General features: G+C 42.2%; 1 protein-coding gene across 1 annotated transcript in view; it reads left to right on the top strand.

Annotated features, from left to right (window-relative positions):
* The window catches only part of LOC114668700 (filamin-B), a 245,519-nt gene that overhangs the window by 98,292 nt on the left and 124,802 nt on the right, over positions 1-22,425 (top strand). The window contains exons 4-9 of the mRNA XM_028824598.2: positions 1,237-1,384; positions 1,956-2,074; positions 6,154-6,231; positions 11,050-11,212; positions 15,722-15,922; positions 21,316-21,453. Of these exons, the coding sequence (XP_028680431.1) occupies positions 1,237-1,384; positions 1,956-2,074; positions 6,154-6,231; positions 11,050-11,212; positions 15,722-15,922; positions 21,316-21,453 (847 nt within the window). The remainder of the gene's footprint in view (positions 1-1,236; positions 1,385-1,955; positions 2,075-6,153; positions 6,232-11,049; positions 11,213-15,721; positions 15,923-21,315; positions 21,454-22,425) is intronic.

Genomic DNA, 22,425 nt, shown 5'->3' with positions numbered 1-22,425 from the left:
TTTGTACCCTACAACAACCACTTTCTCTAGCATTTTCTTTTCCGTTTTTAGGTGTTGATTTAGACTTTCTGCCCACTTAGTATTTATGAGTTTGTTTTGCCCTTTTATTTTTATTAGTCATTGTGTATCTCCCATCAAAAATGATTTAATGTTGATTACTGCATTACGTGACTTTACAAAACATATATGTTGGAATTCTTACCAAGTACAGTGCTACGTTCTGCACTTTTCTGAGGGGATGGTTTATTTATTGGTGGTTAATAAACTACCAAGAGTGAAACAATATGTTTATATAAAAAAGATCTGTTTTCCAGATGACATAAAGGTAATAACTGCTGCAAAAAGAAGGAACTACTTCAGCTGGTCTGGAAATGCTACTGGAAAATAACTTAAATCTGTGGGGATTTTTCTGATTGCATTTTAAGTGGATAAGAAAGATGGGTAGACACTTGGGGGATTCAGTTGGTGGACTGGCCAGATATGTTGCTGTGCTGTTGCTGCTGTGTTGCACAGCACTACTTTGGAATCTCACATCACTCATCACAGAGGTTTTCAAGCTCGGCTTCTGAAGTGGCCATCTCCTAGATTCACCACTCGACCACCCCCTCCCTCCGTCTTTAGTGAGGGATTCCTGCCAAACTGTACTTGGCCCCACATCACAACTTTCTGGACTGATATGTACTTGTCTCAAGGTACGAATAACTAATAAAATACTGACAGGCAGTTTAATATATTCAACAAGAAATTTGGAAGAGAAGAGAGTACAGTGCAGGTCTCCTCTCCTGGGAGCTGGCCTCAGTTCAGAAGACAGGCTGGGTCTTGTTAACAGTCAAATCCCACAGTGATGTTACTGCTTTTTATTCTAGAGCTAGTTGTACCAGTAGCACCGACAAGTATGTGCTTGAATATAAAGAGTCAACGGTGGCTGTTGATTGCTTGTATTTTGATCCCAGTGAAAGTGTCAGGTGGCACTGTACCTGTGCGGGCTGCACATTCTGAAAAGAAGGGAAGGAGCTTTGTAATGTTTGGAATAAGACATAGCTTTACTGTAGCTCTTTGTCCTTCAGAGACCCTTATTGTTTTGGTGCCATGACTCTATCACTCAAGTGGTACTTATATTTTAGCTATTGTTATTGTGTGCACTTTGTAGAACACGTCGAGATGATGCTCGTCATTAAAGATGCTATATAAGATAAAGCTTGATGGTCACCCTTTTCTTTTTCTGGTGAATTCTAGGTTATCGCTCCAGAAGAAATCATTGACCGTAATGTGGATGAGCACTCTGTCATGACCTACCTCTCCCAATTCCCCAAAGCCAAGCTGAAGCCGGGAGCTCCACTGAAGCCTAGACTCAACCCGAAGAAGGCCAGAGCATATGGGCCAGGTAATTCTGATTCTGTCCCATTTTACAATTTTTGTACTAAGTAATGGGTGGTTACTATTGGTGAAATTGACTTGATTTTTTATCCTCGATGGAATAATTGTAGGCCTGCTGTTCATTCATTCAGGTCGGAGTGGTGGCTCTGAGGTAGAGATCTGCACTGGTAATCGAAAGGTTGCCAGTTCGAATCCCATAAACGTCAACGTTGGGCCTTTGAGCAATTGCTCCATCCTGGGTATGACGTTAATCTGCACCCAGCCCTGCAAGCAGGTCCCCCAACTTACAGGGGGAAAACTTGGGGGTTGGTGGCAGGATTGTCACTCCGGCCACCATAAAAAAACCTCACACTGTTCCGTTCCATCTGAACTAGTGTGTGGTGCTGAGGTGTCGCCCACCACATGGCTGCACTTGGGTCCTAATCTGGGTTCCTGAATTGGTTTGTCATGTGGTAGGTGTGGCAATGCACTGTTTCAGTGTGTGCTTCTAACCAGTGTTCATTCAATAAGTGCAAATCTGTCTGAATTTTTACATTTTTCTACAGTGGAATTAGCTTTTGGCTTTTGTTTTGTTGCAGGTATTGAACCTGTTGGCAATATGGCAATGTGTCCAGCAACCTTCACAGTGGAAACAATTAGTGCTGGGCAAGGGGAGGTTACTGTTTACATTGAAGACCCAGCTGGGAGCAATGAGGAGGTCAGCTTTTTTATTTTAAAGTAAAAACAAAACTGTGTACAACTTAACCTAAAAAAACTGAGCACAACTTGGAGACGCATACATATTTGAGAAAGTAAATGTTTCATTTCTTTGAGTGGTCCTTGGTAATCACTGGGTGCTCCTCCTGCCCTCTGGAAAAAATATCCAAGGGCCTGAAATTTTGAGAAGTGTCCAGCTGCAGTCAGGACAGTTGTAGGCCTCGCACAGATCCGAGCACTTCAGTCTCTATGAGGTCCATAAATTGACAAACTTCTGGAATCATTCCCCTGTTTCGCAGGTGAACTGACGCTTATATTACACACCCCTCATGACGATTGTAATTCCCTTTAGGTCCTGCACTCAAGTGTGTATTCAGCATTTATTAAACTTCTAAACTATCGAGGTCTCTCTGTTCTGCATCCAAAGCAGTTGTTTTGGTGTCATATATCAGAAGCAAATTGAACAAAAAATCTTCACTTTTTATATTTCATAGCATACGTTTTATGTTTGCGTTTGCCTTGTCTCGTTCACGATTTGAATACACAATGGGCTGTCGGAAAATCGAGAGTCCACCTTATGAGAAGGATTTAGGAGTCATAGTGAACTCTAAGCTATCGACTTCCCGACAGTGTTCAGAAGCCATTAAGAAGGTTCACAGAATGTCAGGTTATATAGCGCCTTGATGTGTGGAGTATAAGTTACAGGAGGTTCTGCTCAGGCTTTATAACACACTGGTGAGACCTCATCTGGAGTCCTGTGTGCAGTTTGGGTCTCCAGGCTACAAAAAGGACATAACAGTGCAAGAAAAGGTCCAGAGAAGAGCGACAAGGCTGATTCCAGGGCTACAGGGGTTGAATTATGAGGAAAGATTAAAAGAGCTGAGCCTTTACAGTTTAAGAAAAAGAAGATTAAGAGGTGACATGATTGAAGTGTTTATAATTTTGAAGGGAATTAGTGCAGTGGATCGAGACAGCGACTTTAAAATGAGTTCATCAAGATCACGGAGATACAGTTGGAAACTTGTTAAGGGTAAATTTTGTACAAACATTAGCAAGTTTTTCTTTACAAAAAAGAACGATAGAAACATGGAATAAGCAACCAAGTAGTGTGGTAGACAGTAAGACTTTAGGGACTTTCAAAACTTGACTTGATGTTTCTTTGAAAGAAATGAGTGGACAGGACTGTCGAGCTTTGTTGGGCTGAATGGCCTGTTCTCGTCTAGAGTGTTCTAACGAGATTGCACTTTTTAATATGTTAGTTATATGCTACACTCAATGGAGTAGTGGATCGGTGGCTAAGGATCTACACTGGTAATCAGAAGGTTGACCCCATATAAACTGGGAAATGCTAAGGAAGAAGAATAAATGATATGCTGCACTCAGCTACAATTAACACTACATATTCTTATAGACTCAATCAAATAAGTCATATAATTTGTGTAAACTGCCAAAATATGCAATACTATGCACTGGATGTTTAGGAGCTCTTTAGAGTGCTCTCCTCTTTGTGGTCCTCTCTATGTTATATTATTAGTATTGTATTATTACTGGTGTAATAGCCCTTAAGCCAAAGCAGTCCACAAAACATAGGCTCGAGAGGTGGCGAGAGAGACTGACTGTAGCCCTCCCAATGAAGCTCTTCCTACACCTCAAGAGCATCTACCTAATGGAGCATCCCTCTCTAGGAAAGACTGAGTCGCACTTAACTGAGCTAGGTCAAAGGTGGGCAAAACAAGGGGCGACCTATTTAGATGGGGCCTCACAACAAGTGCTGAATGTCCCTTAGATAGATAGATAGATACTTTATTAATCCTAAGGGGAAATTCACATTCTCCAGCAGCAGCATAATGATACAATAAACAATATTAAATTAAAGATTGATAACAATGCAGGTAAAAACAGACAATAACTTTGTATAATGTTAACGTTTACACCCCCTGGATGGTATTGAAGAGTCGCATAGTTTAGGGGAGGAACGATCTCCTCAGTCTGTCAGTGGAGCAGGACGGTGACAGCAGTCTGTGGCTGAAGCTGCTCCTCTGTCTGGAGATGATCCTGTTCAGTGGATGCAGTGGATTCTCCATAATTGATAGGAGCCTGCTGAGCACCTGTCGCTCTGCCACAGATGTCAAACTGTCCAGCTCCATGCCAACAATAGAGCCTGCCTTCCTCACCAGTTTGTCCAGGCGTGAGGCGTCCCTCTTCTTGATGCTGCCTCCCCAGCACACCACCGCGTAGAAGAGGGCGCTCGCCACAACTGTCTGATAGAACATCTGCAGCATCTTATTGCAGATGTTGAAGGACGCCAGCCTTCTAAGGAAGTATAACCAGCTCTGTCCTTTCTTACACAGAGCATCAGTATTGGCAGTCCAGTCCAATTTATCATCCAGCTGCACTCCCAGGTATTTATAGGTCTGCACCCTCTGCACACAGTCACCTCTGATGATCACGGGGTCCATGAGGGGCCTGGTCCTCCTAAAATCCACCACCAGCTCCTTGGTTTTGCTGGTGTTCAGGTGTAGGTGGTTTGAGTCGCACCATTTAACAAAGTCCTTGATGAGGTTCCTATACTCCTCCTCCTGCCCACTCCTGATGCAGCCCATGATAGCAGTGTCGCCAGCAAACTTTTGCACGTGGCAGGACTCAGAGTTGTATTGGAAGTCTGATGTATATAGGCTGAACAGGATCGGAGAAAGTACAGTCCCCTGTGGCGCTCCTGTGTTGCTGACCACAATGTCAGACGTGCAGTTCCCAAGACGCACATACTGAGGTCTGTCTTTAAGATAGTCCACGATCCATGCCACCAGGTATGAATCTACTCCCAACTCTGTCAGCTTGTCCGTAAGGAGCAGAGGTTGGATTGTGTTGAAGGCGCTAGAGAAGTCTAGAAACATAATTTCTTACAGCACCACTGCCTCTGTCCAAGTGGAAGAGGGATCGGTGTAGCATATAGATGATGGCATCCTCCACTCCCACCTTCTCCTGATATGCAAACTGCAGAGGGTCGAGGGCGTGTTGAACCTGTGGCCTAAGGTGGTGAAGCAGCAGCCTCTCCATGGTCTTCATCATTTGTGATGTCAGAGCAACAGGCCGGAAGTCATTCAGCTCACTAGGACGTGATACCTTTTGGACTGGGGTGATGCAAGATGTTTTCCAAAGCCTCGGGACTCTCCCCTGTTCCAGGCTCAGGTTAAAGATGCACAGACATTCAGCAGTCGTAGCGATACTCTATCTGGACGTGCTGCTTTGCTGGCACGAAGTCTCCTCAGCTCTCTGCTCACCTGCGCTGTTGTAACTATGGGTGGGGATGTCTCTCCTATGCTGGTATCAGCAGAAGGATGTGTGGAGGGTGCAGTACTCTGAGGTGAGAGTGAGAGTGGGTTAGGGTGGTCAAACCTGTTAAAGAAGTTGTTCATTTGTTTTGCTGTCTTCACGTCTCTCTCGATGGTGAACCCACCCAAACAATGGACCACATTCTCCATGAATGTTCCCAAGGCCCTACATGTACCGATGAAGATCTTAAGGAGGTAATGATGCCACTCTTACCTGGATACGGCAGTGGCGTGATAAGATATGATAACTGGTGTACAAAATTTTAATATTTATATTAATGATGCATTAATTGTGGCGGAGTTTATGCTCCAGAGGAAAGACGCACTCGCCCTCAGAAGCACGAAGCGGCATAAAGTAGTCTTTTGAGTCACCCAGCTAAGACCTTCTCTGTTAGCCGAGCGGCTTTGCGTACCCATTGTTGATGGCTCGTGACCTCGCTGCAGGTACGAAGAGACGTTTATTACATTACAGTTTATCCTTTTTTATTTATAATAAATATTTTTTTGCACACACGTACAGTTTTCCACCATTAATATTATAGTACATTTAGCACAAAAGTGTATTGCTAATAAGGGGGTGGGGGCGTGGAAAGTGGGTGGAGTCAAAAGAGATGCATCTGACAGGCCTCAGAATGTCTCAGGTTGCTGAATCTGTCCGAGGCCTAAAACTATCCTGACTGCAGTTGGACTTGATTGGAAATGTTCGCTCTTATTTAATTTAACATATTTATTATATGTCTTTTAACAGGTAAAAGCTGTTCCTAACAATGACAAGAATAAGACCTTCACTGTCGCCTATGTGCCCAAGGTCACTGGACCTCATAAGGTATGGCATTGCCCTTTAACTCTTCCTCATTGAAGTTAGAGGATCTAATAACAGCGTTGTTGTCATTTCATAGCAATAACGACTTGCGTGCCAGCTTGCCCCCTTCCCTGCTTTGCGCCCATCGATATTTTTGTCTCTCTGAAAAGCTGACTTTAGGAGCTGTACCAGTCTGATGTGTGAGCGTCTCATGTGCCACATGGATCAGAATTTCTCTAAAAGTGTTTTAAAAAGCATCACTGTTGGTGCCCATTAGTCTTCATTTTTTTCATGTTAAGAACACAGGAAAAATTTCATTCGCTTGAAGGTTATGCCAAACAATTCTCGGCCTTCATGGCATCTGTCTTGTGCAAAAATTCAATAGATTCTAATAAGAAGCAGCAGAGCTCATAGTTAGACAGAAAATCATCACACAACATAAAATGCTTTAAGGCTAAAAACAAATTCCAAAGAAAACTTGGCATTCCAAATGTTTCAACAGTTCACAGTGTTACAAAAATCTGCAGTCTGTATACCAGCATTGGACCTCCTAGGATTTGGAGATGAGGCCTTCATAGAATAAAGCACTCTTGTTACAGTTAAACATGGTCAAAGTTCTGTAATACGTGTTTTTTTATGTTGCTTCTGGTACTACAAACCTTGAACATACACGTGGCTTCATGAAGCTGAATTTTTTTCAAGATGTTTAAGAGTATCTATCCCAGTGCTTGCTGAATAAGCATCAGTAGATGTTGCTAAATCCTCCAGATAAGTAAGAAATAAATATCTTTTCCAGTGAGACTAGCAATGGGATTTTGTCCTAAATTCCATTGAAAACCTGTAGTGTAGCCTCAAAACAGTAGTGGTAGTTGAAAGCATCTTCCTAACTTTGAAGAATTAGAACAAGATGAAGAGTGGTAAGATTCCATCCATCTATCCATTGTCCACCGCTTATCCGAGGTTGGGTCGCAGGGGTAGCAGCCTAAGCAGGGAAGCCCAGACCTCCCTCTCGCCGGCTACCTCCTCCAGCTCCTCTGGGAGGACCCCGAGATGTTCCAAGGCCTGCCGGGCAGATATAATCCCTCCAGCGTGTCCTGGGTCTGCCCCTTGGCCTTCTCCCAGTGGGGCATGCCCCAGGGAGGCATCCAGGGGACATCCTGACCAGATGCCCGAACCACCTCAACTGATTCCTCTCAGTGCGGAGGAGCAGCGACTCTACTCCCGGATAACTGAACTCCTCATCCTATCTCTAAGGAAAAGACCAGCCAGCCTGCGGAGAAAACTCATTTCGGCCGCTTGTATCCGCGATCTTGCTCTTTCGGTCACTACCCAAAGCTCGTGGCCATAGGTGAGGGTAGGAACGTAGATCGACTGGTAAATCGACAGCCTCGCCTTTTGGCTCGGCTCTCTCTTCACCACGACGGACCATTGCAGAGCCCACATTACTGCGGATGCCACACTGATCCGTCTGTTGACCTCCCGCTCCATTCAGTCCCTGTACAGGAGGAGCAGGAGCTTGGTCCGCATTGCCGGTAATAAATCGGACTCATTTCCTGTTGAGGTTGGTCTCCGCCAGGGCTGCACTTTGTCACCGATTCTGTTCATAAGTTATATGGACAGAATTTCTAGGCGCAGCCAAGGAGCGGAGGGGGTCTTGTTCGGTGACCTCAGAATCTCGTCTCTGCTATTTGCGGATGATGTGGTTCTGTTGGCTTCATCGGACAGTGACCTCCAGCTCTCACTGGAGCGGTTCGCAACCGAGTGTGAAGCATTGGGGATGACAGGCAGCACCTCTAAATCCGAGGCCATGGTTCTCAGCTGGAAAAGGGTGGAATGCCCTCTCCGGGTTGGGAACACAGTGCTGCCTCAAGTGGAGGAGTTCAAGTATCTCGGGGTCTTGTTCACAAGTGGTAAGATTCAACAAAGCTAACTGATGTGTAAAAAAGGCATTTGGAGGCTGTTACCCTTTCTACAGAATGTGTGTGGAAGTGTGAGGTTCTGAGTGCCTATAAGTTTGTCCAAGGATTTTTTTTTTTTAATTTCCTATAAGGTAAAAGATAAGCTTTACAAAATTTTCCTAACTTTCTTATCATGACTATAGGTTATGAAAGTAAGAAAGCCACCATGTTCTGCTTCTGTTTATTTTTAACACTTTCCTGACTGCCTGTGTATTTGATTTATCCTGAGGACCCCAATGTTCTGTGTAACCAAGTTATACTGCAGAAAGACTTTCTATAGCTGACCATCATATACAGGTGCTGGTTATAAAATTAGAATATAGTGACAAAGTTGATTTATTTCAGTAGTTCCATTCAAAAAGTGAAACTTGTATATTAGATTCATTCATTACACACAGACTGATGTATTTCAAATGTTTATTTCTTTTAATGTTGATGATTATAACTGACAACTAATGAAAGTCCCAAATTCAGTATCTCGGAAAATTAGAATATTGTGAAAAGGTTTAATATTGAAGACACCTGGTGCCACACTCTACTCAGCTAATTAACTCAAAAGCCTTTAAATGGTCTCTCAGTCGAGTTCTGTAGGCTACACAATCACGGGGAAGACTGCTGACTTGACAGTTGTCCAAAAGACGACCATTGACACCTTGCACAAGGAGGACGAGACACAAAAGGTCATTGCTAAAGTGGCTGGCTGTTCACAGAGCTCTGTGTCCAAGCACATTAATAGAGAGGCGAAGGGAAGGACAAGATGTGGTAGAAAAAAGTGGACAAGCAATAGGGATAACCGCACCCTGGAGAGGATTGTGAAACAAAAGCCATTCAAAAATGTGGGGGAGATTCACAAAGAGTGGACTGCAGCTGGAGTCAGTGCTTCAAGAACCACCAGGCACAGACGTATGCAAGACATGGGTTTCAGCTGTCGCATTCCTTGTGTCAAGCCACTCCTGAACAAGAGACAGCGTTAGAAGCGTCTCGCCTTTGGACTGCTGCTGAGTGGTCCAACGTTATGTTCTCTGATGAAAGTAAATTTTGCATTTCCTTTGGAAATCAAGGTCCCAGAGTCTGGAGGAAGAGAGGAGAGGCACAGAATCCACGTTGCGTGAGGTCCAGTGTAAAGTTTCCACAGTCAGTGATGGTTTGGGGTGCCATGTCATCTGCTGGTGTTGGTCCATTGTGTTTTCTGAGGTCCAAGGTCAACGCAGCCGTCTACCAGGAAGTTTTAGAGCACTTCATGCTTCCTGCTGCTGACGAACTTTATGGAGATGCAGATTTCATTTTCCAGCAGGATCTGGCACCTGCACACAGTGCCAAAGCTACCAGTACCTGGTTTAAGGACCATGGTATCTCTGTTCTTGATTGGCCAGCAAACTTGCCTGACCTTAACCCCATAGAAAATCTATGGGGTATTGTGAAGAGGAAGATGCAATACGCCAGACCCAACAATTCAGAAGAGCTGAAGGCCACTATCAGAGCAACATGGGCTCTCATAACACCTGAGCAGTGCCACAGACTGATCGACTCCATGCCACGCCGCATTGCTGCAGTAATCCAGGCCAAAGGAGCCCCAACTAAATATTGAGTGCTGTACCTGCTCATGCTTTTCATGTTCATACCTTTCAGTTGGCCAACATTTCTAAAAATCCTTTTTTTGCATTGGTCTTAATTGATATTCTAATTTTCCGAGATACTGAATTTGGGACTTTCATTAGTTGTCAGTTATAATCATCAACATTAAAAGAAATAAACATTTGAAATACATCAGTCTGTGTGTAATGAATGAATCTAATATACAAGTTTCACTTTTGGGCGGCACGGTGGCGCAGTGGGTAGCGCTGCTGCCTCGCAGTTGGGACACCTGGGGACCTGAGGTTCGCTTCCCGGGTCCTCCCTGCGTGGAGTTTGCATGTTCTCCCCGTGTCTGCGTGGGTTTCCTCCCACAGTCCAAAGACATGCAGGTTAGGTGGATTGGCGATTCTAAATTGGCCCTAGTGTGTGCTTGGTGTGTGGGTGTGCTTGTGTGTGTCCTGTGGTGGGTTGGCACCCTGCCCGGGATTGGTTCCTGCCTTGTGCCCTGTGTTGGCTGGGATTGGCTCCAGCAGACCCCCGTGACCCTGTGTTCGGATTCAACGGGTTGGAAAATGGATGGATGGATGGAAGTTTCACTTTTTGAATGGAATTACTGAAATAGATCAACTTTGTCATGATATTCTAATTTTATGACCAGCACCTGTAATAATAATAATAATAAGTTGCATTTATAGAGCGCCTTTCACAAACGTAAGGTATAATGAGTGCCATTTGACTCAACCTATTTGCTTCTTTCAGTTTAAATATTCAAATGTCCACCTGTTTAAAAATAAAACCAAAACTCTCCTTTATTTGGTGTAGTGAGAAGTCAAGCAGAATGACCCCTTTTCTTGGCTAACTAAAAAGATTACAATATGCAGGCTTTCAAGGCAACTCAGGCCCCTTCCTTCTTCAGGCCAGGATATAATCATTACATGATGAGGTGATTACATCCTGCTTGAAGAAGGGGCCCTCAGTTGCTTCGAAAGCTTGCATATTGTAATCTTTTTAGTTAGCCGATAAAAGGGGTCATTCTGCTTGACTTCTCATTACATGTCCATAATGGCTAACACGGTACAACACCCTAGTACTACTTTATTTGGTGATGCTTGTGTTTTTAAGTTGGGAAATTACTCATTCTTACTTTCCTAACAGGTTTTCGTCCTCATGCATATTTAAATCGATACTAGCATTACTACATGATTTCTAAAATGCCTTGTAACAAACAGTATTTATTGCAAAAGGTGCTATATAAAGTAAAGCATCATTTCCTGAATCTCTCCCTGTGTGTTGTTCCCTGTGCCTGCAGGTCATTGTTCTGTTTGCTGGACAGCACATTTCCAAGAGCCCCTTTGAGGTAAATGTTGCCAGAGCCCTGGGAGATGCAAGTAAAGTTCTGGCGAAAGGTCCTGGGCTTGAGCCATTTGGGAATGTTGCCAAGAAGCCAACTTACTTTGATCTGCTCACTGCAGGTTAGTTCCCTTTGAAGCACCCCACTTGCCCATCTCTTCTTTCTCTTTGGCCTGCCTTATGTTTGGGTTAAGAGGTGATATATTTGAATCTTGAAGATTTGCAACGTGTTTACGTTTTTTTATACCAGAAAATGTGGTCTTTATTATTCAAAGGTGGGATGATACTTGGGTGAGTTGTTTTTGTTGTGTCTTAATACTGCAGCACCTCTAAAAAATAAATTGAATAAGTGCAGTAATGTTTTCTGTCATTTATGTGAGTAAATGATTCTAATTTAAAGATTCATTGCAAATCAAACTTGTGTTACTTTATCATGAAACAGTTTTTTTGTGAAATTAACTATGTCAAGGTAATAAAACCAGACTACTTTAGTATGATGATTTGTACTTTTATATATGGAATATAGAATCTTGAAAGTTCACTTTGCATTTTGCTGTTGCAGGCTTTCATTTTGAAGTAAATTACGATTCTTTTTCTAATAATCAGCAAAGATGTTACTGTGCCACAGCAAATAGAATGTCATTTTGCCCAAACTGAGAACTGATCAGTTTAAAAAAATTGCTCATCTTCTTTGTTACTTCAAGCCAAATTTACTTAAATAAAATATCTTGCTTCAACATATCACAAAAATTTTTTTGTATGGATTTCATTTAGGTGGCACGGTGGCGCAGTGGGTCGCGCTGCTGCCTCGCAGTTAGGAGACCTGGGTTCGCTTCCCGGGTCCTCCCTGCGTGGCATTTGCATGTTCTCCCCGTGTCTGCGTGGGTTTCCTCCGGTCCTGCGTGGCATTTGCATGTTCTCCCCGTGTCTGCGTGGGTTTCCTCCGGGCCTGCGTGGCATTTGCATGTTCTCCCCGTGTCTGCATGGGTTTCCTCCGGGTGCTCCGGTTTCCTCCCACAGTCCAAAGATGTGCAGGTTAGGTGGATTGGCGATTCTAAATTATCCCTAGTGTGTGCTTGGTGTGTGTGTGCGTGTGCGTGTGTGTGTGCGCGCGCGTGTGCCCAGGGTTTATTTCCTGCCTTGCGCCCCGTGCTGGCTGGGATTGGCTCCCAGCGGACCCCCGTGACCCTGTAGTTAGGATATAGCGGCTTGGATAATGGATGGATGGATGGATGGCTTTCATTTAATGGCTCTTCTACTTTAAATGATTGCGGGAATAAATTTAATCTCTGTAAATTACCGCATTATGATAGAAACTTTTAAAAGGAAGTTTGGAATTGTATTCAAAATAACATTCTCATGAGGTCAGTCAGCTTATAGACAAGAACAATCTGAGGAAAGAAGGGTGTAAAATTATTAAGCATTGACCATCTCTCAAATTTTATAAGTGGAAAAATCTAAATATATACTGTGTTGATATAGCTGTCCATCTAAACAGCCATCCGTCCATCCATTTTCCAACCCGCTGAATCCAAACACAGGGTCACGGGGGTCTGCTGGAGCCAATCCCAGCCAACAAAGGGCACAAGGAAGGAATCAATCCCGGGCAGGGTGCCAACCCACCACAGGACACACACAAACACACACACACACCAAGCACACACTAGGGCCAATTTAGAATCGCCAATCCACCTAACCTGCATGTCTTTGGACTGTGGGAGGAAACCCACGCAGACACGGGGAGAACATGCAAACTCCACGCAGGGAGGACCCAGGAAGCGAACCCAGGTCCCCAGGTCTCCCAACTGCGAGGCAGCAGCGCTACCCACTGTGCCACCATGCTGCCCCCATCTGAACATCATGGTCAATTTCTATGGAAGCTACTTCACTGACAATTGAGCTATTGTTTTGTCCGCTGAGACTAGCAGTCTTGTCAAATTTAATAAAAAAAGATGAATGGGGGACAATACAAAGAAATAAATCTTGCAATCCTATAGTTGTCAGCCAAAAATCTGAATTCGGGAAAGAATTTTGGGTTTCGGCAAGACATTGATCCAAAGCACATTGATAGAAGTACACTGCAGGAACTTAAAAGAAAGAAAATAAATGCCCTTGTGTGGCCTGGTCAGAGTGCTGACCCTTATCCTGTCTCTTCCAAAACCTCAGAAATGCAGTTCATCACAGTTCACCCACTAACTTAAAACAGCTAGTAATTTACTATGCTGGAATAGGCAAAAAAAATTGTTCCATAATGGTGTGTAAACTTAACAGGGACTTGTCTAAAAACACTCCTGGCTGTTATAGCTGTCAGAGACCGTTTGACATAGTGCTGACCCTGAGGATAATTACTTGGAAAAATAAATGTTTCAGCATTATATGATTGTTTACTGTTTTCTTTCCCTTTTGAGAGAGTCTGTAAAGAAGAATGTGTGACTCAGAAATAGTGCCTTTTACATCAAAATCCTAGACTCTAATCCCAGACCCCACTCTCTTTGTGGAACAGCTTGCCCTTACTCCTGATCACAACCCTGTTCTTCACAAACTTAAAGGCCAGGGCTGTGGGTAACAAAGGATATAAACTTTGATGGAGTTTCAGCTCAAACTTAATGCATTCATTGTTGTTAAATTGGTGGGATCTCTTTTACCGATATAAAGGATAACAACAACAACAACAACATTTATTTATATAGCACATTTTCATACAAAAAGTAGCTCAAAGTGCTTTACATAATGAAGAGAAGAAAAATAAACGACAAAATAAGAAATTAAAATAAGACAACATTAGTTAACATAGAAAAGGAGTAAGGTCCGATGGCCAGGGTGGACAGAAAAAACAAGAAAAAAAAAACTCCAGAAGGCTGGAGAAAAAAATAAAATCTGTAGGGGTTCCAGGCCACGAGACCGCCCAGTCCCCTCTGGGTATTCTACCTAACATAAATGAAATAGTCCTCTTTGTAGTTCGGGTTTTTCATGGAGTCACTTGATGCTGATGGTCATACAGACTTCTGGCTTTTAATCCATCCATCATTGTTGGAACATCATGGTGCTTTGGGTAGATGGTGGTGGCGCACGGATATTAACGGATATTAATTTGGGTATACCTAAATTAATAGATAGATAGATAGTTTATTAATCCCAAGGGGAAATTCACATACTCCAGCAGCACCTTACTGATACAAAATACAATATTAAATTAAAGATTGATAATAATGCAGGTAAAAACAGACAATAACTTTATATAATGTTAACATTTACCCCCCCGAGTGAAATTAATAGTATGTTCCTCCACTGAAAATGTTTTAAAGAGAGGAGAACAATGTCTAGTCAAGATCTTTGGATAAGATAACTGTTCAACAAAGTCCTTTGAAGTTTCTGATGAGTTTTTCAATATAATTTGGGTCTGTAGACAGGTTGTCTGTGTCAGTCCGAGAGATGCAAACAATCCTCATATCTGGCCACAAGACCCATGTCTCTATTAACACCATGTTGTAATGTGTTCAGTTTTAGCATGTGTTTAACTTCCCATTCTTTTCTCTTTTGCTGTGTTCTGACATTTCCCACAAGCCATGTGACTTTAAAACTCCCTCTCACAGTGTCCATGGCTATTGAAGTGGGATGTTACAGGAACATCTATGTTGCCATACTTGCTGTGGAACCTGTGTAAATTCATTCTTTGGCGGAGTGTCATGACATTTCATACAGAGTAGGTGATCTTCAGGAAAATAATCCCTTTATGTGATGTTCTGGTCGGCAGTGTGGTTTAACTATACAGTCTATATTATAAATGTGATTTTCTTTGAAAATCCTTCACAACATCCAGCCCTCCAGATAAAGTAGGTTATTGCCCACTTGAGGCGAGTAGCCCTTAACAGGCAATAACATCTAGTCTGACACTTTTAATTACTGGCATGTCAATTTGCAGGTACTTACTGCTAGTCTCGGCTTGGCATCAGATTCAAAATGGTGCATCCTTGCTAGCACAAACAAATATGTTTGTGATTCTTGTGCCAATCTAGCAACACTCTTGCAACCCTGTTATGACAGTAGTCTGACTTTTGAGTCCTGTCGTGTCAGCTGTGCATGAAGAAGTTTTTTCCGTGACAATTACAGAAATGTATGCAGGCAAAGACAATGATGACAAGATAAATGATGAAAGAGGAGATGACATTTACCAGTATACCTACTGCCCACAGCTCTTCAGAATGTTCTTGCTATAGCCATACCAGATAACTTGTACCAGCAAAAAAATATTCTCTTGCAACTGTCTGCTGCTCTATCTATCTTCTACAACTCTTGTCTTTCAACTCTCATAACAAGACTCCTGGATGTGTCCTTCACAGCTCCCACTCATATCAACTCTTTTCATATGCTCTTCCCTATTAGCCCAAGAGTCAGCTGGGACATGTGATCTAGACAATTCAATGAGGATAAATTGTCTTGAGTTCTGTTTGGTCATTCCCTTGTCTAGCGAACTCTTTGTTCAACATTTCTTACCCTTCTGTGTAGTCAGTGTGAGTTACACGTAGTAAAAGCAATTTTGTGTCTCCTTTGATATAAGGCAATCTTTACTTTGGCCTTTGAGGTCTGGGTGGCTACTGGATTTTTGTGTTGACCAGTTTCCCCCTCCACAGGTGCTGGTGCAGGAGATGTCTCTGTGGCAATTGCAGATCCGTGTGGTGCCAAAGATAATGTGGACATTATGATTGATGAAAAAGGAGATGGCATTTACCGGTGTACTTACTGCCCAGATCAGGCAGGGCCTCACACTCTCAATGTTACTTTTGCTGGTGCTCACACTCCCAAAAGTCCTTATACTGTTAACATTGCTGAGGGTAAGTATATGAGCTTTCTACTTCATTAGACACTTTATCTTTTATCTTCTTTTTTTCATTTACACCATGAGTGAAGCTGTATGTATTGAAGCAAATAAAAATGGAATCATTCTTATTATTTCAGAGTTATGTGTCGACTAGCGACTGGGAACCCGATCGAATCGGGCTACAAATTCTATGTTTGTGAATTCAATACTTTCTCTGCAAAGAATTATTTGTTTTTTTAAGTCCCTGAAATGATTTTGTTATCACGATACTGTAATGAAGAGCTTCCTGTTTAAACGGAGCTGCGAGACGTGAACTCAGCTCTTCGGCGCACCTCATTTGATTTTTTCCGGCAAACAAATTTTCAAAACAAACCGTATTTTACGACTCTAATCAGAGTTGGAGTAATAATTATTTTGGCGTGGCGGATCATGTCCTGCCAGTCCCCGACTGGTGCATGGTTGATTAACGTCAACCACAATGTTGACTTTTGGTTCAACGACCGTTTCTATTGAATCCCAATCCAAGCAAATGGCGATACATACTAAATTACTTACGGTTCCGGAGCTGTCAAAGGGTTTAAGTCAGTCGACGATGTTAGTCCTGGAAAGTACACCCCACCAAACCAACGTTCCAAAAACCAACCAAACTTACTGTTATCTGCTCGAACCAATACCGAGTTACTATACTCGGCCGTCCAGCGGCGTCAGTGTAGCATTCAAACATTCTTAGCTAATCATGCAATACTGCGTCCGCGTTTGCCACGTTATGTTCTAACTACAGAGGCAGAGTGCCATTGCATGCTTCTAACTTGTATTGAGTCGAGGTATTGACGAGAACACCATACATATGGATACTATCAAATTATATATAAGGATTGTCTTGTCAAATCACTGGGAGATTAGGTAGATGTAGATTGTTGTTAATAAACAGTCTGTGCTGTTATAAGAACTGTGGAGAACTGCAGGGAAATAGAAATTAAAGGAAGTGAATGGATTAAATTGTTATGTGACTTGTAGCCTTGTCAGTTTTTGGATAGATGGCTTTCTTCGGTTGGTAGCTTGTTCAGATGCTCATGAATGAGAAAGACCATAAGAGACTGTCAAGAAGCTATTGCGGTTTTCCTGCATGGGAAGAGTGGGATCAATCTGCCCATTAGAGGGCAAGAGCTGCTGAAAGGTGCCTACCACTTGGTTTACAGGTGTAGTAATCAAATAGATGGCTTGACAGCACTCTTTTATTCTGGATGGAATCCTTGACTCAGGGAGTGATTGTAAGGATTACGTGTGGTTTAAATGGTGGTCTTTGTCAGGGCCCCACTGTTTTCAGTCAGGAGGTGAATTGGTTTGGGAGCTTGACTGACCGAGGAATTACAGGGAAAGAGAGAAAGTGAGAGAACAGGATGTCAGTAGGAATACCGTAGCGGTGCCTAAGCAGCTATGCTTTGTGTTAGATAAATATGCAAGAATATTTAATAAAGAGTACGGTCCGCTAAGGCATCCGGGGTTTTGTTTTTTCTTTATTTTTATAACTTGTGTTGTTTCTTTGATCACCCATACTGTTTGTTTTAGTTTAGTATACAAATCTGCTTCACAAATGTGATGGTTTTGCCAGTTTCATGGCAATGCATATGGGTGGCAGTTTGTGGTGCCAGATTATTTTAGATCAAATGTTAACAATTCTATATAGTACAGGGTTTGATTAGATGATATTAGCTAAGTGATTTTAAACCTTTTTTAATTGCAACAACATTTTGGCATATATTAGATTAGCTAATCAATTCTAAACCTGTTTTGGCACCCTCATTTTGGCGTGTTAGTTGACATTTATCTCCCTCACCTCTGGCAATAAGTAAAGGAAGCCATCAGTGCTTTGAAATGTAAATGCTTGATTACAGAATAGAGCGTTTGTTTTGATGTGAAATAAGAGTTCCAAGCCAATTTTCACTTCAGTGTGGGCTTGTCTTTTCAAATTCGGCACTCTAGAAGGTTAATGATTAGAACTAAACTAAGTACCTGGTAGTGTGAAGGAGAATTTCTGATTGTTATCCTCTGTGATTTCACTGATTTCTCATTTGGTGCGCCCTTTCATTGTAGAAAACTCTGGCAGTGCACAATGCTATAAATTGGCAACCTGAAACAAAGGCACTGAAATACAGATGGAATTTCAGCAGAAGATTACCAGCATTTTTAAAACATGACCCTTCCACAGTCTGCCTGAAACTACGATTGTGAATTAATAAACTAACTGTCTGTCTGTCTGGTCCCTTTCATATCTATCTATCTATCTATCTATCTATCTATCTATCTATCTATCTATCTATCTATCTATCTATCTATCTATCTATCTATCTATCTATCTATCTATCTATCTATCTATCTATCTATCTATCTATCTATCTATCTATCTATCTATCTATCTATCTAATCCTGCCTACTATACTAAATCATCTATCTATCTATCTAATCCTGCCTACTATACTAAATCATCTATCTATCTATCTAATCCTGCCTACTATATACTATATTAAATTATCTATCTATCTAATCCTGCCTACTATATACTATATTAAATTATCTATCTATCTAATCCTGCCTACTATATACTATATTAAATTATCTATCTATCTATAGGGTGGTCCAGATCTAATTATGCAATTGTCATTACGCTATAACTTACGTTTATTACATAGAGAATTCACAGCACCTGCCCTGCACATAGAGATTTCACTTAAAATTCTTTTTGTTGCCAATAGATGGCAGCACCTGCCCTATATTCCAAAATGGCGGGGAGACGGTTGTCAGTCGAACAATTGCTTAATTAGATCTGGACCACCCTGTATCTATCTATCTATCTATCTATCTATCTATCTATCTATCTATCTATCTATCTATCTATCTGTCTATCTGTCTGTCTGTCTGTCTGTCTGTCTGTCTGTCTGTCTGTTATATAGTGCCCTTCATATCTATCTATCTATCTATCTATCTATCTATCTATCTATCTATCTATCTATCTGTCTGTCTGTCTGTCTGTCTGTCTGTCTGTTATATAGTGCCCTTCATATCTATCTATCTATCTATCTATCTATCTATCTATCTATCTATCTATCTATCTATCTATCTGTCTGTCTGTCTGTCTGTCTGTCTGTCTGTCTGTCTGTCTGTCTGTCTGTTATATAGTGCCCTTCATATCTATCTATCTATCTATCTATCTATCTATCTATCTATCTATCTATCTATCTATCTATCTATCTATCTATCTATCTATCTATCTATCTATCTACATTACCTTTAAATTGTATTATATCTTTATAGTGTTTTCATCCATCCATCCATTTTCCAACCTGCTATATCCTAACTACAGGGTCATGGGGGTCTGCTGGAGCCAATCCAGCCAACACAGGGCGCAAGGCAGGAAACAAACCCCGGGCAAAGCGCCAGCCTACCGCAGGGCGCGCACACACACACACCACACACCAAGCACACACTAGGGACAATTCAGAATCGCCAATGCACTTCATTCAGTTTAATGTTAATGTTATACGAGGGTTGTCTGGGTTCCGCGCGGAATCACTCGAAATAAGTAGCCAAGGATTTTTTTTTCTATTTTTCTCATGTACTTCGATCCTTTTTAAACTTTTTCCAAGTATTCACCGCCAACATCAATGCACTTTTGGGCTCTTCTGACCCACGCTGCAAAACACTCACGAAAGGCTGTCTTTGGGAAGTTGTCCAGCTGTTCTTTGACAGCTGCAATCAGTTCCTCTCGAGTTTCGAAGTTGTGGCCTCGCAGGGGTTCTGTCACCTTCGGGAAGAGCCAAAAGTCACATGGTGCAAGATCAGGCGAGTAGGGTGGCGGGTTCAAAACGTTGACACCACTGTCTTCAATGAAATGCTTCGTCGCATTAGCCGTGTGGGCTGGCGCATTGTCATGATGCAAAAAGTGCCTTCGCAAGTTCTTGGACCGGCCTCTAGCCATCGCAGAAAAAACGTCAGGCAGGCACTGAGTGGTGTACCACTCAGAGGTCACAGTTGTCCTCTCCATCAGCGGAATTGATGCGACAATGCCATCGATGTTGAAAAAGATGGCAAACATGGTGCGTTCCACCGAGCGGATTAAACCATCAGAAAAGTCGTAAAAAATCATCACTCGAAAGTCACGCACGCACGGAGTCGGGAGCTTCGCCGGTAGCGCCGGCTGCGCACTCTCAGTTCGTTTGCTTCTCGTATTCATTCTGAAGGAAGAGAGGGAGCAAAACATCTGAACAAAACCATGCAACCACTTGAATAATCCCTCTACACAGCAGAACAGGTTTCGACAGGCTGACACTCGACAAACGATAAAATTCCGCGCGGAACCCAGACAACCCTCGTATATCCTTACTGTTCAGATTAGATTTTGTGTGTCTGGTATACAAACTATTTTTAGCAGACATACGTTTCTAATGCAGTTTATGGAAGGGTTATTCTTTTAAGAATACGTTTTAATACAGTCATATATTCCTTTAAAAGTAAGACATTGATCTGACAAAGTGTTTCAAATGTTTTGAAAGGTGTGATTCACACAGAACACTTTTTAATGTATGGCATCAAAGTACGCAGTTATAATATTATACTCTTTTATGCGAGCTCCCCAACCAGGATGGAAGCCCATGGCAGAGAACACTGTGGGCAAGTCTAGTCCCTGTGGCAAAGAGAAGCCAATCGTCACTCCCGGCACTCCAGTAAGCTGTTTTTCCATACTTGGAGAGGTCATAGGTGACGCACAAACACAGGTGGTGATCTCATCCTTTTTTACCACATTACATAAATAAACCAGCTGTCATCCTTATGTAAAGTCCGTTTTTTGTTTTCCCCTTGATGATCCTCCTACATTTATTATTTTGACGACCACCTTATTGTCAGGTACTTAGTCACCTGGTATACTACTAAGTTTTATTTTATGTTTTTTGGTGCTTTTTAAAGCATGGATGTATCGAGTCTCACCTTGCTGCTTAGATGTAAATGACTAAGCCGTGCACATCTGTACTATGTAGATTTATGTGAGCCTCTTTAATGATGTCATCCTTGTACTGTGCATTGTCTCCTACTCTCCATGCATCTTCTCTCTCCAGCCTGTGGAATGTGTATCCTACATATTAGTGGCTAGATAGTAGAAAGAGGCATTGAGCGACAGTTTGCATGTTGGTGAGCTCATCTCTCCACACAGTGCTATGTCCCCTCTTTACAGAGCCAAGACCTCTTAGCTGGCTCTGTGTGTTTGCCCTGAGTAAAGAAAGGTTAATCATCTTATAGGCAAGCCAGTGGAGTGACATTACTCACTTTCTTTAAAAAAAAAATTAATAATAATAATAAATACTTCTTAATTTTTATTTATGAGTCAACCTCTCTGGGCTTTTTTCTTCTCAGCTTGCAACCCAAATGCCTGCCGGGCCAGCGGGCGAGGACTTCAACCTAAAGGCCTGAGGATCAGACAGGCGGCCGTCTTCAGGGTGGATACTAACAATGCAGGAAGTGGAGATTTGAAGGTTCAAATTAAGAGTCCAAGTAAGGTCTAATTGCAGACATAGCTCTGATCATTCCTTTTTATTATGTTATTATGGAGCTCAGTATTTCCAAAACAGTGTACCAATGAATAATTTGACAAGTAGCTAAATTTATTGATATAAGCGATCTTTAGGTGGACAGTCTTTGGAGTCACTTCTGGAATATTTTGTGACAAAGTTCCTTCTGTAGTCTGTCTTGTTTATTTTTATTTTATCTCCCTTTCTTTAAGAAAACTAGAGGGCTTCGCCCCCTGCCCGCTTCGCTCACCAACCCCCTGGCCTGCACTTTGCACCAGCCACTTCACGTCTCTGCAGCTCGCGTATATGGATTTCACTTTCACCAAACAACAAATCTTTTAATTCTCGCGGATAGGCCTCTTCATTGGGAAGAAACACAATTTTTCCCCGATGGCAACACGAATTAGACGATCTACAAGCCTCCAACTTAAAGTTTAATGCCAAACAAAAGTTTGATCAATACTAAAAATCATCAAACGCATGTTTCAACCAGTTATTCTAATTGTCCATTTAAGAAAGACCCGTCCGTATTAAATAGTAGGTATTGGTACATTATATTTACAAGTTTGCACAAGTCGTGCATTGTCAGATCATGCAAGTCCTTACAAGATTAACGCATGTGCAGAGGACCAAATCTATGCATGACATTGGTTTGACAGGTTCATCGAACATTACTATAAATACGTGAGAAGTTTTTTATCAAAACCAGATTGTGCTGGAATTCCTTCAGAGCAAGTGTAAACCTAAAATTACATTCAATGGAAAAATTACGTGGACCTACTTATTAACCTCTTAACCGCCCTCTGCCGGATATATCCGGCATCGTAGCGTTATTGCTGACGCCTTACTGCCGGAATTATCCGGCACATTTGCCTATGGTTATGTGAATGCCTGGCGCGTAGTATAACTGACAGTTTGGCGTGGGTATTATTACTACGTTGTATTTCGACAACTC

This window comes from Erpetoichthys calabaricus, chromosome 18 (genome assembly GCF_900747795.2).
Source record: "Erpetoichthys calabaricus chromosome 18, fErpCal1.3, whole genome shotgun sequence".
NCBI lineage: Eukaryota > Metazoa > Chordata > Cladistia > Polypteriformes > Polypteridae > Erpetoichthys > Erpetoichthys calabaricus.
The sequence above is the reverse complement of the archived record's forward strand: the minus strand, read 5'-3'. Positions and strand labels throughout refer to the sequence as shown.